This window comes from Saccostrea cucullata, unplaced genomic scaffold (assembly GCF_032062105.1).
Source record: "Saccostrea cucullata isolate Sc308-1 unplaced genomic scaffold, CSIRO_AGI_Scuc_v1 ctg14156, whole genome shotgun sequence".
NCBI lineage: Eukaryota > Metazoa > Mollusca > Bivalvia > Ostreida > Ostreidae > Saccostrea > Saccostrea cuccullata.
In genome coordinates this window covers 1-15,424 of record NW_026919059.1, presented here as the reverse complement: position 1 = coordinate 15,424, position 15,424 = coordinate 1, and the positions used below count along the sequence as shown (strand labels likewise).

Here is a 15,424-nt window from a genome sequence, read left to right as displayed (position 1 = left end):
ATGCAGTGAACATTTCGATATTTGCTCACAAGGAAACTACTGTGTGTTCCCCTTTTATAAACTTAGGAACGATTCCACTGCAATGAGATTAGCAAAAGAAAACTACTTCATAAATCTTTTTTCACCAAAACTGAACAAACATTAACATTGAGAAATTACCTAATTTTATATATCATCAATTAGAATTTCTGTTTACTTTGTTTATTGAGACTGAAAAATATGTGATGTATTGTCCATTATTGTCCAATTTGATTTTCCCTAACTTTTACGTAACGTAGCCATACTATGACGTCATAGATTACTTCCTTCCCTGCAAAGACTCTCATGATGTCATGACGTCATAGTTAACGTTACTAAGCAAAACAATCAGTTCAATTTATGTACACCTGAAGACGGATTATGAGATCCAGAAAGCGCTTGTGTTAAATGAAATTTGGAAACTTCATTTTCTTTTTCTTTTATAATTATTTTCACCTGTGTGAAATCGACTGTGAACTATTTTCAACTATATATATATATATATATATATATATATATATATATATATATATATATATATATATATATATATATATATATTCTTACAGAATAGTGTCTTTACATCAGTCTTGTGTTAAACATTCCAGTTTCTACACCTTTCATCGAACTAATTGATAACTATTAAAAATTTTGATGATACAGGTTGTTAAATTTTTTGAACATATAAATTGGTAAAATAAAAATGTTTATGTCATTTTCATTGCGTAAGAAAGGTGATAGGCATTTAAGGGGGCCGACTATAGTTTCCATTGCGCAATATTTCGCGCATCATAGTAAAATGAGGCGTATTTATTGTTTTAATGCAACTTTTTTCGCTTAATTATTAAAAAATTAAACAAAATTAAGAAATTATAGGTATAAAAATGTAATTACGATTTGATATAACTGATTATTTAACCGATTTTGCCATTGATAGGTAGGTTGACGTCGCTGCAGTGTCTTTTTGATGTTATGTTAATCTGTAGCTCTTAAAGAAAGGGGTAATAAAAATATTATTAAAGAAAAAGTAATAAACATACACTCTTAAAATTTAAAACAAAGAAATTTTAGAACATCTCCAACATTTTTTATTATGTTTTCAGGTGAATCAATTATGTTTGTCATATTTTGTAATACTCTATAAAAATAGTAAAATATGCAAATTTTCTCATTTTGAGATGCACTCCTAGTAACAAGATGGTAATATTTTCTGTCTCTTACATATATTGTATAATATAGTATTACTCATCAAATATTATAGTTTGAACAAAATATCTATTGTAGTATTTGTATAATTAGCTTTAGAGTGCTAAAAAATGGCATTTTCCTATATAATCCTATAGTAAATGTACCTGTATTTTGAGACGATCCCTAAAAAATACCTGGACGGTAGATTTCCCCCAAACTTTGCATGTACACTGAAGTTAATGTAAGTTACATATGGTATAAAAATGAAGAGTTTCGCTATTGTAGTTTTCACACAATAAAACTATAGTCGGCCCCCTTAATTTACAATATGTGTTATAACATCAAACAAGAAAGTAAATACTAGTCACAATATGGTAGATAATTATGAAAAATTGAAACATTTCAGCTTCCCTATCCCCTCTAATTGATTGATCAACAATATATTACAAATCTCTCTAGTACTACAATATTTGTCTACAAGTCAACGAAGCACATTATGTGTTACATGAATAGAAAAAACAATTTTGAAGAAATATGTGCCATAAAGTAATATGCCTGTCTTTCCCCTTTTTTAAGGAAATGACGCAATCTATGAGTTGACAAAGAACAAAGGCCAGGAACTCCGGGTTGAGCTACAAAGATTTAATGGTGACAAAGTATTCGCCCAGTACTCCACATTTTATGTTGGGAACGAAGACAGTAAATACGTACTTCCAGTGTCGGGGTATTCAGGAACCGCAGGTAGATTTACTCATAACAATGATGCAATATATATTGTTCAGTCATCACCAGGGATTGAAATATCAGTTTGTAATTTAGATCGGATTATTTTGACTGGATAGAAAAATTGATTTATATAATTTAGAGTTTGTTGCTTACGTCACAATTTGACATACATTAAGAAAGTTTTGCTTGATGTCACATTTTCATTTCGTTTTTTATAAAGACATTTTTGAATGGATATTACCTTAATATTTACACTTTAAAATGATAAAAAATTATATTATGAAGAAAAATTTAAATAACAACGCAAGTTATACTTGTAAAAAAATGAATTGCAATATTTTAATCTCTTTAAAAAAAAAAACTTTCTTTATCGCGTTAACTGTCCCAATCAAACTTTCAAGGTTCTTTAACGCGTTAACTGTCCCAATCAAACTTTCAAGGTTATACAGTATAACGTGGGTAAATATTATTTCATTCCTTGAATATTCAGTATTGCAATGCTAATAAACCAAATATGTACGTGGACTCATTTCGGTATGATTACTTTTATGATCATCAATTTAACAACATGCAGCAAAATGACTAAGCAAAAAAACCACTTAAAAGCACTTGTGATATCATCAATAATCAAGATAAATGATATAACGTACATACACATTCAAATTATATTTACTAATAACCTACAGTATACATGAGTCTAGGACAACAGTGATAACTGTGCAGGTTACGATGTTATGTTATTTTCTCATTGAATTATAGATTACAACGTTATATAAACTCTGTTGTAGGTGACAGTTTGGATTATCACAGTGGAATGCAATTTAGTACAAAGGATCAGGACAACGACAAATGGAGTACTGTTAACTGTGCTGAAAAGCGACGCGGAGCCTGGTGGTACAACAATTGTACCACCTCAAACCTTAACGGAGAGTACGGACAGTCTGGTGTGACTGGTAAAAGCTACCCGGTATGGTATGACTGGAAAGGAAAAGGAAGCATTAAAACAGACTGTGATGATGATTAGACACAAAAACTAGAAATCATTTATTACCAGATCTCACATTACATTACCAATCCGATTTATTTTATTTTTGTGAAACGAATAGCAATGATATGTTGTTTTTGTATTTAAGTACAGATTCTTTAGACAATTAAAGTAAGTTCCTTCTTCTTAAATATTCACACCATTTAATTAGATTTTTAACAATCATATTTTCTTTCTATAAACGCATAAATGTTTTTTATAATCAAGATTACAGTTATAAGAAATAAAGAAACCTCAAAGGTGAAAGAGTGTGTGTATTTTAATTCTACACATCATATTTGCATAGAAAAATACCTTTTCACAGAACTGTCGTAGGGTCTGCCCTGAGATATTAAGATAAAACATTAATGATATTAATAAGATCTGTCACGACATTCATCAAAAATATAAAACAAACGTTATTTCCATGAATTCAGTTCCCACTACATTCAAATCTTAAATTCTGAAATACATTTCTAACTTAGGAGAAGAAAACGCAAAAGAAATCATAATTCAGCAATTTTTATTGCTAAAATAAGGAAACAAGTGGCATCAAAAGTTGATATCATTACATCCGGCGGGAGGGGGGGGGGGGAGGAAGTCTACACACCAGAGAAACCTGAGCATGAAAAGCAGTTAGATAATATTAAGAAGCAGAAGACATAAGAGGATACTACCGTAAATCTGGGAATTTTTACATCGATTTTACTTTGCATATCTGGGTCAAAATGCTGTTGATTATATTTTTTACGTTTCAAAATTTTGCGAATGACCACTACTTTTTTTTTTTTTTTACATTTTCTTATTGTTGAATTATTTTTAAGAAAAATATTTTTGCGAATGCAATGAACTTGCAAATTTGCTAAAAATGTATCTACAGTTTTACCTAATTTTCAAAATATTTAACTCTTCTAAAAGATTATCAGGCTACTGACTTGACCCCCCCCCCCCGGGGGGGGGGGGGGGCAAAATCAAAATACCAAAACCGTAAGGCACATCTACATGACACCACTAACCATCTCCCAAAAGATGATTAGGCTGCTGAATAAAATGTAGAAGGAGTTCAAGGAAGTCGGGGCTTTTAGCATAAAAAAACCTCATTTTTCGACTCCAATTTGACCCCCCGGGGCAAAACCAAATACCGAAAACTTACTGCACTTCTACAGGTCGGAGAGAATGCTCGAAATCGGGTATTATCCGTGAAATCGCGTATAATACTCGATATTAGGGTATCGTTGAATCCGCGAAATCGGGTATAGGAGGTGTAATCACCTAATAAAACTTAAACAATGGGATGGCGCATGTTGCCGAGTTAACTTTCATCTAGATACACATGTTTTCTAAAGGTATCACTAGCCAGGTAAGAATTTGGACTTCAAGATTAATGCGCTCGGGACAACAAATACCCGTGGAGCTCAGTACATTTCATGATCTGCACACAAAAAGGCGTTCGATTTGCTTTATATTTTTCCTTATGTTGAAAGAATATGCATCTTCCTTATGTTCATTCCCAACACAACAGAATTGTAAAGTATCAGAATTCGGGAATTTATAATAATTCCACATCAACATGACAAACATGAACAATTGGTAAATATATCAAATTATACGGAAACACATTTCACACACCATATATAATGTCATGTATAAACAAGGGATTGTCTATAATCGTATCTAATTATGCGTCATTAAATAAATTACTTTCACATTCATCTTGTGCAAAAAATCAAATTTATTTATGAATGTATAAATAATGTAATGATAAAAATGTCTAAAATTTCGGCTAAAAGAACCTTTTTTCTCTTTTTTTTTGAAAATCTTTTCTATTTTATTTATCATTCAAACAAATTTTGCAGAATATGTATTCAACATTTTAGCAGAGACAGTGATAGTGTCAGTAATACAGCTTATGAGAGAACATAACTGTTGATCGTTTAACGCTAAGTCATAAATATTTTACCACTTCTTGGCGACTTCAAAGGGGGGGGGGGGCTAAAGACTTCTTGACCACCTCTGACAAAACAACCTCGACTGTGTTCTACATGTGTCCAAGAGACCTCTCTTTGAATGTCACGGTCGGTTAAACATATATTTTTAATCGTAGGGAAGATTTCTTCATCATATACATTGTAGGTAAACAAAAAGCAACCTGTTATTTTCTAAAACAATATAAGACTACAAGTAACTAGAATTCATGTTTTATTTTTTAAACACATTTTTTCATTATAGATTAGTATTAGGACAAGTTATTGCCATTAGTAATACGTATCATAGATAAAATAACTAAAAGAGAACTGTGACATATTGTCTAGAACCAATCAGATAGTGCGTTGTATTAGCATATTATAATGAGGTATAAGATAGCGATATAATAAAATATAGAAGGTAAAGAGGTAAAATTTACCCTGTCTATCAAATAGTATGATAAAGAAAGGAAGTGGCTACGATTTTTATGAAATTTTAATGTCCGATGAGAAGTTATATTCCCAAAAAGTAAGACAAGAATTTCCAAGGCGATTAAACACTCCATTATTTCAGTTTGTTTATTAACATGTTCATAAACGTAAAAACTATAAGAAATGTAAAAACTTGACTATGTAATTCATATTTGAATATGACTGTACCTCGATCTATATTGAGAAATTCAATGTATTTTAACTTCATGAAAAGATGTACACATTTGACTTTTATTTATACCCCCCCCCCCAAAAAAAAACAAGAAAATCCTGTTCATATGACTTCACGCTCTCAATTTTCACACAAATGCATAAAATAAAGTTAAACTAGTATATTTTGTATCGATTAAAATGCAACCAAAAAATTAACGGTGTCTTTGAATAAAAAATCCATGCTAAATTGACATAAAAAAAGATACTCACCTTGAATTATCTATTTTCAAACTGTTTTCTCGTGGGTATTTATTTCATCTTATTTTATTTTCTTCTTTATAATAACGTTGGTATTCTATTATTGCAGAGATATAAAATCATGACTCGCTTATACTGTACTCTCTAACTGTTAGGAGTAATTTATATTTCACGAGAAAGGGACGCCATACATTTTTCAGTAAAAATACATATAACACGGCGTTAGTCGTTTAATTTCTTTAAAATTTCACGTTTTGTGAATAGTGCACAAATTAAGAAAATTAAGTATATGGAATACTTTAATGGGAAATAAAGACAAACGAAGTGTAGTTATTTGTTTTTAGAAATTATATTGAAAAATAATAACGCCATTGTGTCCTCTTTGTTACCCCAGCAGTGTTTGTCGTGTGATTTTAAACTTATTTGAGAACCTTATGAATTAGGTTTAATAAAAATAAATCCACAAGATACTGATGTACAAGTAACAGTTACTGGCATAATGCGCCGTTGCTTTATTCTTTGGTTTTTATAGAAAGTTGCACGGAATACCCGATTTCGCGGATTCAACGATACCCTAATATCGAGTATTATACGCGATTTCACGGATAATACCCGATTTCGAGTATTCTCTCCGACCTGTTCTACACGACACCATCAAATATCTCCCAAAAGATGATTTGGCTGCTGAGTAAAATGTAGAAGGAGTTCAGGGAAGACGGGGCTTTTAGCATAAAAAACATCATTTGTCGACCCCAATTTGACCCCGTGAGGCAAAATCAAAATTCCGAAACCTTACTGCACATCTACATGATAATTTTGTTTGACAATACTTTCTAAAATCCATAGCATCCATAAATAACTACAAAACTATGAATAGGGCATAAAACAAAATCCAGAATTCTGGTTTAAAAATAAAGATATCAATCAGCCAAACTTGTCCATGAAATTTATTAGGACCGTAGATTCTAAACCAAATTTCTAAAATAGGCATTCCTTTCTGTTGGAAATATAAGTATTCATTAATATACTAGTATATAGAAATACAGTAAAGAGTGTTAATTAAACAGGTTTTGTTACGGGTATTTGCCTTAATGCCTGCCTCATCAGGGGTCCAGTGTATTCTTGTGGTGGTAAACATGATCTAAAAATTATATCATAATCGCCTTTGATTTTGTCTTTGCTATAAGTTTAATTGGTTTGAGGTAAATATTTCTTTGCATCTTGAGTCTGTTTTCGTTTCTTTCCAGTATTTTAAGATGCGATTTTTAGTCCGTTGACTCTCGGATTAAATTTTGTAACCATAGCTAATTTATTGTGGGGTCTCAATTGGCCGTTACTTTTATTTAGAATATCATGTCTGTCTGTTCCTATTATTCCTGTGATAATAGGATCCATTTCTGTATCAGAGAAGCCTCCCTTTGACAATGATTACTTAAAGTCTTGTAGAATAATACTGAGGGCAGTGTCATTGGTATTTCTCACATATCTTTTGTATTTACCTTTAAAGAAACCTTTGAACACTGCAGGATTGTGAGAACTCTCTCTGTGTAAATATTGGAAATTGTAATTGTTTGTTGGTTTCATTTAAGATTTGATACCAAGTTTGTTTGATTCTTGAAATTTTCTTCCTTTATACACTTTTGTGTCTAAAATGTTTACTGAATCAACAGAGATTTCAAGGGCGAATTTTAAGTGCGGATGACACAGATTGCCAAGTTCAAAGAAATCAAGAATATCAGTCTCTCATATCCCGATAGATGTTTAAAAATGATACCTTATTTCTTAACTAAACACCATTTTACGTATCTTTGTACATGCCGTTATAGATAAATTCTCTTTACATGGCATGATCAGTTCCCAAGTTACTTGATGTACACATATGACCTCATCGGAAGTAAATTTTAATCAAAATGGCAGACACAGCATAAGAAAATAAAAGCATTTTATATTTCTTAATATTTCATGTTCCTATTAATTTTCTAGAGTTAAAAACCAATATCAGGAACACTTGTGATCTGAAATTGATGTCATCTCACCTACTATTACATCATGATGAATAACTGATTCAGTCAAGGTAGAGAAATGATTTATTACTGTTGAAGTATAATTGAAATTATTAAAGAAAAAACATACTTAGTGGTGGAGTAGGACCATGAAAATTCAAATTTGATAACTCCTAAGCTTGCTCTATCAAAATCCATGAAAAAACTCAAATTGCGTAAAAATTCTTCTCATGCAATTAAAAACGTCCCATTATGGACTTGAAGGGCTTATCTTAACAATAATTCCTTTCAAAATACAAATTATACTAAGAACAAATACGGATCTCTCCTTTGATGGGTCACACCAACCGTGAACTCTCTGTGATGATTAGGTCAACAGAATAATTTTCCGATATTTTAGCCACATCTCTTTCAATGCTTTTTATATGTCAGTTTTTAATATTTCAAAGTTGTGAGTCTGTGTTTGTTTCTAGAATGAAGATTTATTACTCGTCTAACAAATCATGTCTTGACTGAATCCATTACACTGAATACTTTATCGAAGAACAAACGAAAGGAAACTAATAAAACAAAATGATATATTAAATACTCACTTTTAAATACTCCTATATTGAAACCCTGCCGTAGATAATTGCTTTAGGTTTCATTAGGTTTAGGTTTTATGGGCTTCGTTCCATCATTTACGGCATTAATCAATGTAATGAAATAAACAGATTTGTAATCTGCAGGTTTGTAGCTGAAATATATATATATATAAGTGCAAGATGTTTCTTTTTTAATTATTAACTACAACACTCAACTATGGAAACCATCAACTGAGACCTCACAAATAATAATCGGCATCTTTATGGAAAGCTATAAATGTTTGCGTGAAAAAATAGGAATTCCAAAACAGATGATCAACAACCAGAAGTCACAGACTAAAACAATGTTTGCCGTGTCATTGATAAAAACTTCTCTATATTTAATTGGTCAATTTCTATGTCTGTTACACACAGGATATTCACAATGCTTCGACCCCAAAACTTTGATTATCAGCAATGTTGAGAATTCCTCGGTACCTGGTTTTAAATTTTTGACCAATGCTGACATTGGACTGTGTATGATGGTCTGTCACAAGTTTGAGTTGTGTCGCTCGGTGGATTGGATACGAGAAAAGAAGACATGTAGGCTAAACACAAGATTCGCTACACAAAATATCAGTGATTTAATGACCAGGGGTCGCTCAATTCACGTTGACCGAGAAAATTTTCCAAAGGTATTTTTTTTTCTCAATTTTTCAGATAAAAAACATATTTTATTAAATTTCAAACGATCTACATCAATAATTTTGTTTCTTTTAGCATTTGATTGGCAATTGTCTAAATCCTACCTGTACCGAGGACGCCATCTGTATAAACGGTGAATGTGTACAAGTATTAAAAGGTACCAATTGATTTCCAGAAAAATTTTGCATTAGATGACCCCAAAATATTTGTAGAAATTAATATTACTTTTCTAGAAGTTTATCGACTGTTTAAATCTATGAGCCTTTTGTTTTCTAGATGCATAATAGCTTTAAAAACATTAAACATTTAAATTCTATAGTTCTAGAAACGAATTTGAATGAAAAACGAGAAGATATAAGCTTTTCGTTTCCCTCGTTGCGCAGTGTTTAGAGTGTCTGTTCTAGAGTCACGAAGTAAGGAATTGATCCTTACATCGTAAGTTCGAATCGCAAGGACGTGCAGACCGGTCCTTCGAATGGGACCGTATAAACTGAGGTCCCGTGTCGCAGGAGGTGCTAGAACGAAAAAGATCCTTTCCTGCTCAATGACCCTAAGTGCCGAGTGTAGGACAAAACTTGCAGCTTTCCTCTGGTGTAACGACGAAAAGTGACGCACGTAGAATATTGATCGGGGGTTAAAATTCTATGTAGAAAAATGACCCACTTTTTTGTAGAAATTATGGCCTTGGGTTCATTTTTTTCGTGTGCATTATAGAAAAATGACCCCGTAGAATAATGACCCTTGTCATTTTTCGATAGAAAATCATTCGTTTTGGTAGATCTTTGTTAGGCGAATGCATACGAGTAATATCAAGCAGCCTTATGATATGAAGTGTTCATTTCTGAAGGCTTTTAAGCTTAGATAAATAACAAAATCAAAGTTATACTACACCTACATTGATAATACAAACTGTTTTATCCCCATTAAAAGGAAAACAATATAAATTATAATTTTTATTTTAAAACATTAGAGCAAAGATACGCACATTCCTAGATTTATATTAAACAATTTTTTCAGTAAGTTTACATACTTGTCATTTTAATATTTATAAAAGGTCATTTTCTATAGCTGGTTTCAGAAAAAAAAGCTTTAAAAAGTTTCCATTATTGTAAATCCTTTTGATTTTACTCTGGATGAATAATTTGCAAAAATAAAAAATAAAGTATTATTTGTCAATAGTTTAACGTTTTTGTATGGGCAGCGGAAAGGGCAAAAATTACCATAATGAGAAAACCAGCAATTATTTTCATTTCAATGACCATAAAAACTTAACAAATGACATACAATGCATAATCAACAGACCTTTTCGTAGAACAAATATACATTAAAGCAAAACTAACGAACACGTACGTAACAAACATATATGAGTGTAAAACCTGAGTGCCGAGCATAGAACAAAATTTGCTTCTCTCCACCGGCAAGTGGTGACGTCTCCATATGAGTGAAAAATTATCGAGAGGGACGTTAAACAATATACAATCAATCAATCCTTCGCTTTCTCATTTTTCTTTATTTATGTAGCAATATTATGCTAACTCCTGCCTATAGGGCTTACCTTCTCAACTTACTCAATAAAGAAGAGCCTGCATTGAATACAATCAATGTTTAGACCGAGGCAAGCTAAGACAGTTGCATTTATGTTACGGGAAATCCAACAAGCTCGTTTAAAGCCAGCATTTTTGGTATATTTTACGGTTGTTATATAATGACCAAGGTCGTAATTTAGATGACATATTTCATAATCGTATTACCATATTTATCTACGAATTTGAAAGAAAATTCCTATAGCACTAAATAATGCAATTTTGAAATACCCCTGTATATAGTTGTATGGAATATTTTCAACACTATGTTTTGCAAAATCTAAGATTATATCAAAGGTGTCAAGAACGAAAAATTGGTCCTTCAAAAATGATCTAAGTCCAGTGAATATATTTCAGATATTTCTTTTCAGACAAAACACGAGTAGTATTTAGTATAATCTTCAGAATATGAATATTAAAAATATCTTCCCCATTTATACCTTGCTTCCGAAGTAATTTTTTTTCTGAAAATATACTCGGTGAAAATTAAGAAATATACTTAGATTGATTTCATAGACCTGCTTAATGTTCCAGATAAAATATGAAATAGGCTCTGGCACATATTTTAGCATATAATTATTCAATGCCAGAGTTGAGATTCTCAATAATTTTTCTTTGATTGAAGCAATATCACGTCTTGATTCGTTCCTATCTCGATCGATGTGCATTTTGTAAAACAGAATCGCAAATAAATCTGTCATTCCTACGGCATGTACATTCTTTAGTTAACTTTTCTAATGACTTTTTTTTTGTTTAAGTATATGACAAAACAACAAAAGTTCAGAAGCGTGTTAAATAAAGACTTTATTATTTTTAATTCTTTTACACGTTAAAAAGAGAAAATATACAAGGACTGCTTAGACATTTTGGAAAGAGACCCAGGCAGGATAGGGCAAGACGGAGTGTATGTTATTTACGCTGACATACGGAGAGAGGTTTATTGTGATATGTCGGCAGATGGAGGAGGATGGACGGTGAGTAGTGTGTTTTATTGTCGATGTTATACATTGCCAACACCAGGAGAGAAGTTTTCTGTTACATGATGACAGATGGAGGGGGTGGACAGTGACATGACGATAGATAAAGGACGATGGACGGTGAGTAGTGTGTTTTATTGTCGATGTTATACATTGCCAACACCAGGAGAGAAGTTTTCTGTTACATGATGACAGATGGAGGGGGTGGACAGTGACATGACGATAGATAAAGGACGATGGACGGTGAGTAGTGTGTTTTATTGTCAATGTTATACACCAAGAACACCAGGAGAGAGGTTTACTGTCACATAACGACAGATGGAGGGGGATAGACGGTGAGTAGTGTGTTTTATTGTCAATGTTATACATTGCCAACACCAGGAGAGAAGTTTTCTGTTACATGATGACAGATGGAGGGGGTGGACAGTGACATGACGATAGATAAAGGACGATGGACGGTGAGTAGTGTGTTTTATTGTCAATGTTATACACCGAGAACACCAGGAGAGAGGTTTACTGTCACATGACGACAGATGGAGGGGGATAGACGGTGAGTAGTGTGTACTGTGACAGGTCGACAGATGGAGGAGGGGGGAAGGTGAGTAGTGTGTTTTATTGTCAATGTTATACACTGACAATACCTGGAGAGAAGTCTACTGTGACATGACGACAGATGGAGGAGGATGGACGGTGAGTTGTGTGTTTTTATTGTCAATATTATGCATCGACAAAACCTGGAGAGAGGTCTACTGTGACATGACGACAGATGGAGGGGGATGGGTGGTGAATAGCTTGCTTCATTGTTAATGAACTGAAAATAACTGTTTTTAGAGCACCAGTACCGGTGTTTAGGGGGCCCGGGTTCGAATTCCGGTCTGGTCCGTTGCATTTTTTTCCTCTTCCGTTACAGTAGTTTATCCATTTTTGTATAAATAGCGTTAAATAATGGAAAATACCACCTTCTTATGTTAGTTAGCTGGAATTCTCGTAAAATAACTATTTTAGAAGAAAAAAATCAGATTTGCCTTCAAAGCACCTTATATGTACCAAAGATTATGATGAATTGATCCATGTACATATAATTTTGTTTTGCTCTTGTGTCGATGCGATATTTGTGCAACATTTAAGTACATCATAAATGTCCGTCATGTGATGGAAAAAGTCATGTGACATCATACAATGTAAAAATGCTTTATTATAATACCAGATTAAACTCTTATCACAAGTTAACTGCAAATTCAAACAATGAATACTTATTGAAATAAAAATCTAGCTCATAATAAAATGTATATTTTAACAGGTCGAGACCACTACCTTATATTGAAGGCAATTTCCAACACGTGATGACGTCTTCGTCACACACATTCTCCAATGAAGTGAATGAGTTCTAAAGCATGACAGTCGACTACGTGTTTACGACTCAATGGCGACACGTGTTTTTCGTCGGTTTACTGTACAATATATAACTCGTCACCGGAAAAACTGTAGAGCTTCTTGATCACTTTATAAGACCGAAATTAAAAGATTATATTCAAAAGATATTGCTCCATGCTCACATTTAATATTGGAGTTGTTTTAGGTGATTAATAGTTGCTTCGAATACCGTTCAAACGCTTTGACGTTTGCATGTACATAAAACACTTTCTGATAATATTGAGGGGTTGATTAGATACTGAGTAATAAATGCACACCTTCTCCTGCTGCCGAAAGCTGAGGACCTATATACTACCAGCTAAAACTATGTACACGTACATGTATATCACGTGAAAAAAAACCTCAATGTTTTATCGACACGATATATAGCACCTACGTCTCTTTGAACAATGGGTTAGGCCGATGTATTATAAGTTGATATAAGGCTTCATAAAGCTAATTTTGTAAATGTGAGCATAGATATGAAAGTTTATATATCATTTTAGATATTTCTTTCACAAATCTCAAAAAAGAATTGAAAATAAGTTTCCTAGGGACAATTCAAGTTTCTTTTATCTTCACACAACTGGGTACTTGTAGTAGCCCACAATGCATTGCGGCTCATTCAGCAGTAGGTAAAGTATACAGATAGCTTATTTACATGCAAATTTATTCTGACGTCAGAAAATCTAGTGGTCTCGACCTGTTTAATGCATTTTAAGCCTTCGGACAGCCTTATCATAATTGCGTAGTGTTTTAGATTTTAAATAGTTAACGCATTTTGAATGCAGCTTTTTTGTCATCGAATAGGAATTTGAGAACAATTAATTAATTTTAGATATCCCAATCCCAATGCTAGTTAAAATAACCTTCTTCTGTATGCATGTATTGCCAGTTTCTGATGAATTGAACATAATTCTCTTTAGTTTGATGAAGAAAACAAGAATATGATAAGTTATTTAAAACAGCTTAACGTAAAGCCGATATTCTTCCACTCCAACACTCATCAAACAAACTAATTAATGTAATACTTAATTTTCACTTCTGAGACAAGTACTTATTAATTAATATATCGATGCCGTTTACAGACAATTCAGAAAAGAGACGATGGCGATTTGGATTTTTACAGAACATGGAACGAGTACAAAGAGGGGTTTGGGAATGCCTCTAAAAACTACTGGTTAGGTATGTATAGAGGATATAAATGTTTTCTATTTGGATATGGAAATTATTTCACAAGTAGAACAGGATTTGTTTAAATATGTCAAGAGTGCGGGGCACGAGTAAAAATATAAAAGAAATCCTGTCTCACTCGTGAAATGAATTCCATATCCAAATACAAAACATTGAATTATCTGTTTATTGCGTTTTCGTTGATTTTCCCTTTTCTTCTGTCTTTTTCTAATGTGGCCATAGGCTACCTGATGTCATAGTTGAGCGGTTGAGAGGTCATAGAGATTGAAAACGTTTAAACAAGAATTTCTACTATACATGTTTATTTGGGGGATCTTTGGCAGTTTTATTCCTTGTCAAAAAGGTTTATTTATTTTTAACGGACCAAAGAATATTTTTTACAACATTCTTTGTTACTGGAAGGAAAATCGGGAGTTTTTTCGCTATTTTGATATTTGTCGTACTGTGAAAGGATATCATTTTGATTATTTTTTTTATTTAATGAATATATTACAGTATTTCAATGATAAAATTGTAATAAATGGAACATCTAAACCCCTATGTAAATGCAATCTAAATATATTTCATGTAACAAAAAATATAATAATTATCGTCCAAAGTTCTTTGCGTACAGCCGAGCTTTATGTATAGAAGACTGAAAATAAAACAAAGTTACTGTAGCTTATTAAAACACGAAATGCAACAAACTGACTAGAGCCTATAAAAATACAGAATATTGGGAAAAATTCATAATATTACCAACTTTACGTTTTACGTTACGTTTTACATTTCAACCAATCAACTGCTCCAGGACAATTTTCTACAATTAAGAGGCTCGACACATGGGAAAATTACACAAGCTCCAATAAGAGTAAACTCCTTTATATAGGGAATGACGCAATCTACGCCTTAACAAAGGATAAAAACCAGGAACTCCGAGTTGATCTCCAGAGTTTTAACGAAGAACAGGCCTATGCTGTGTATTCTACATTTTACATCGGAGATGAAGACAGTAAATATAGACTTACAGTATCTGGATACAGTGGAACAGCGGGTGAGTATTGTGATCAAGGTATGACAGAGGGTTGAATGTATTGTATAACAAGAGGCCCAGGGGCCACAGCGCTCACCTGAGCACATCAGGCTTGAATTTACTCCACCCCCCCCCCCCTTCAGGCGTTCAT

At 32.7% G+C, this 15,424-nt stretch overlaps 1 protein-coding gene across 1 annotated transcript; it reads left to right on the top strand.

Annotated features, from left to right (window-relative positions):
- Positions 1 to 1,782: 1,782 nt before the first annotated feature.
- Positions 1,783 to 3,191, top strand: LOC134278570 (fibrinogen-like protein A; the record flags this gene model as incomplete). The annotated part of the gene is made up of 2 exons (XM_062760883.1): positions 1,783 to 1,947; positions 2,721 to 3,191. Coding segments are annotated over 2 exons (401 nt in total), but the record flags the coding sequence as incomplete, so codon positions are not given.
- Positions 3,192 to 15,424: the final 12,233 nt, after the last annotated feature.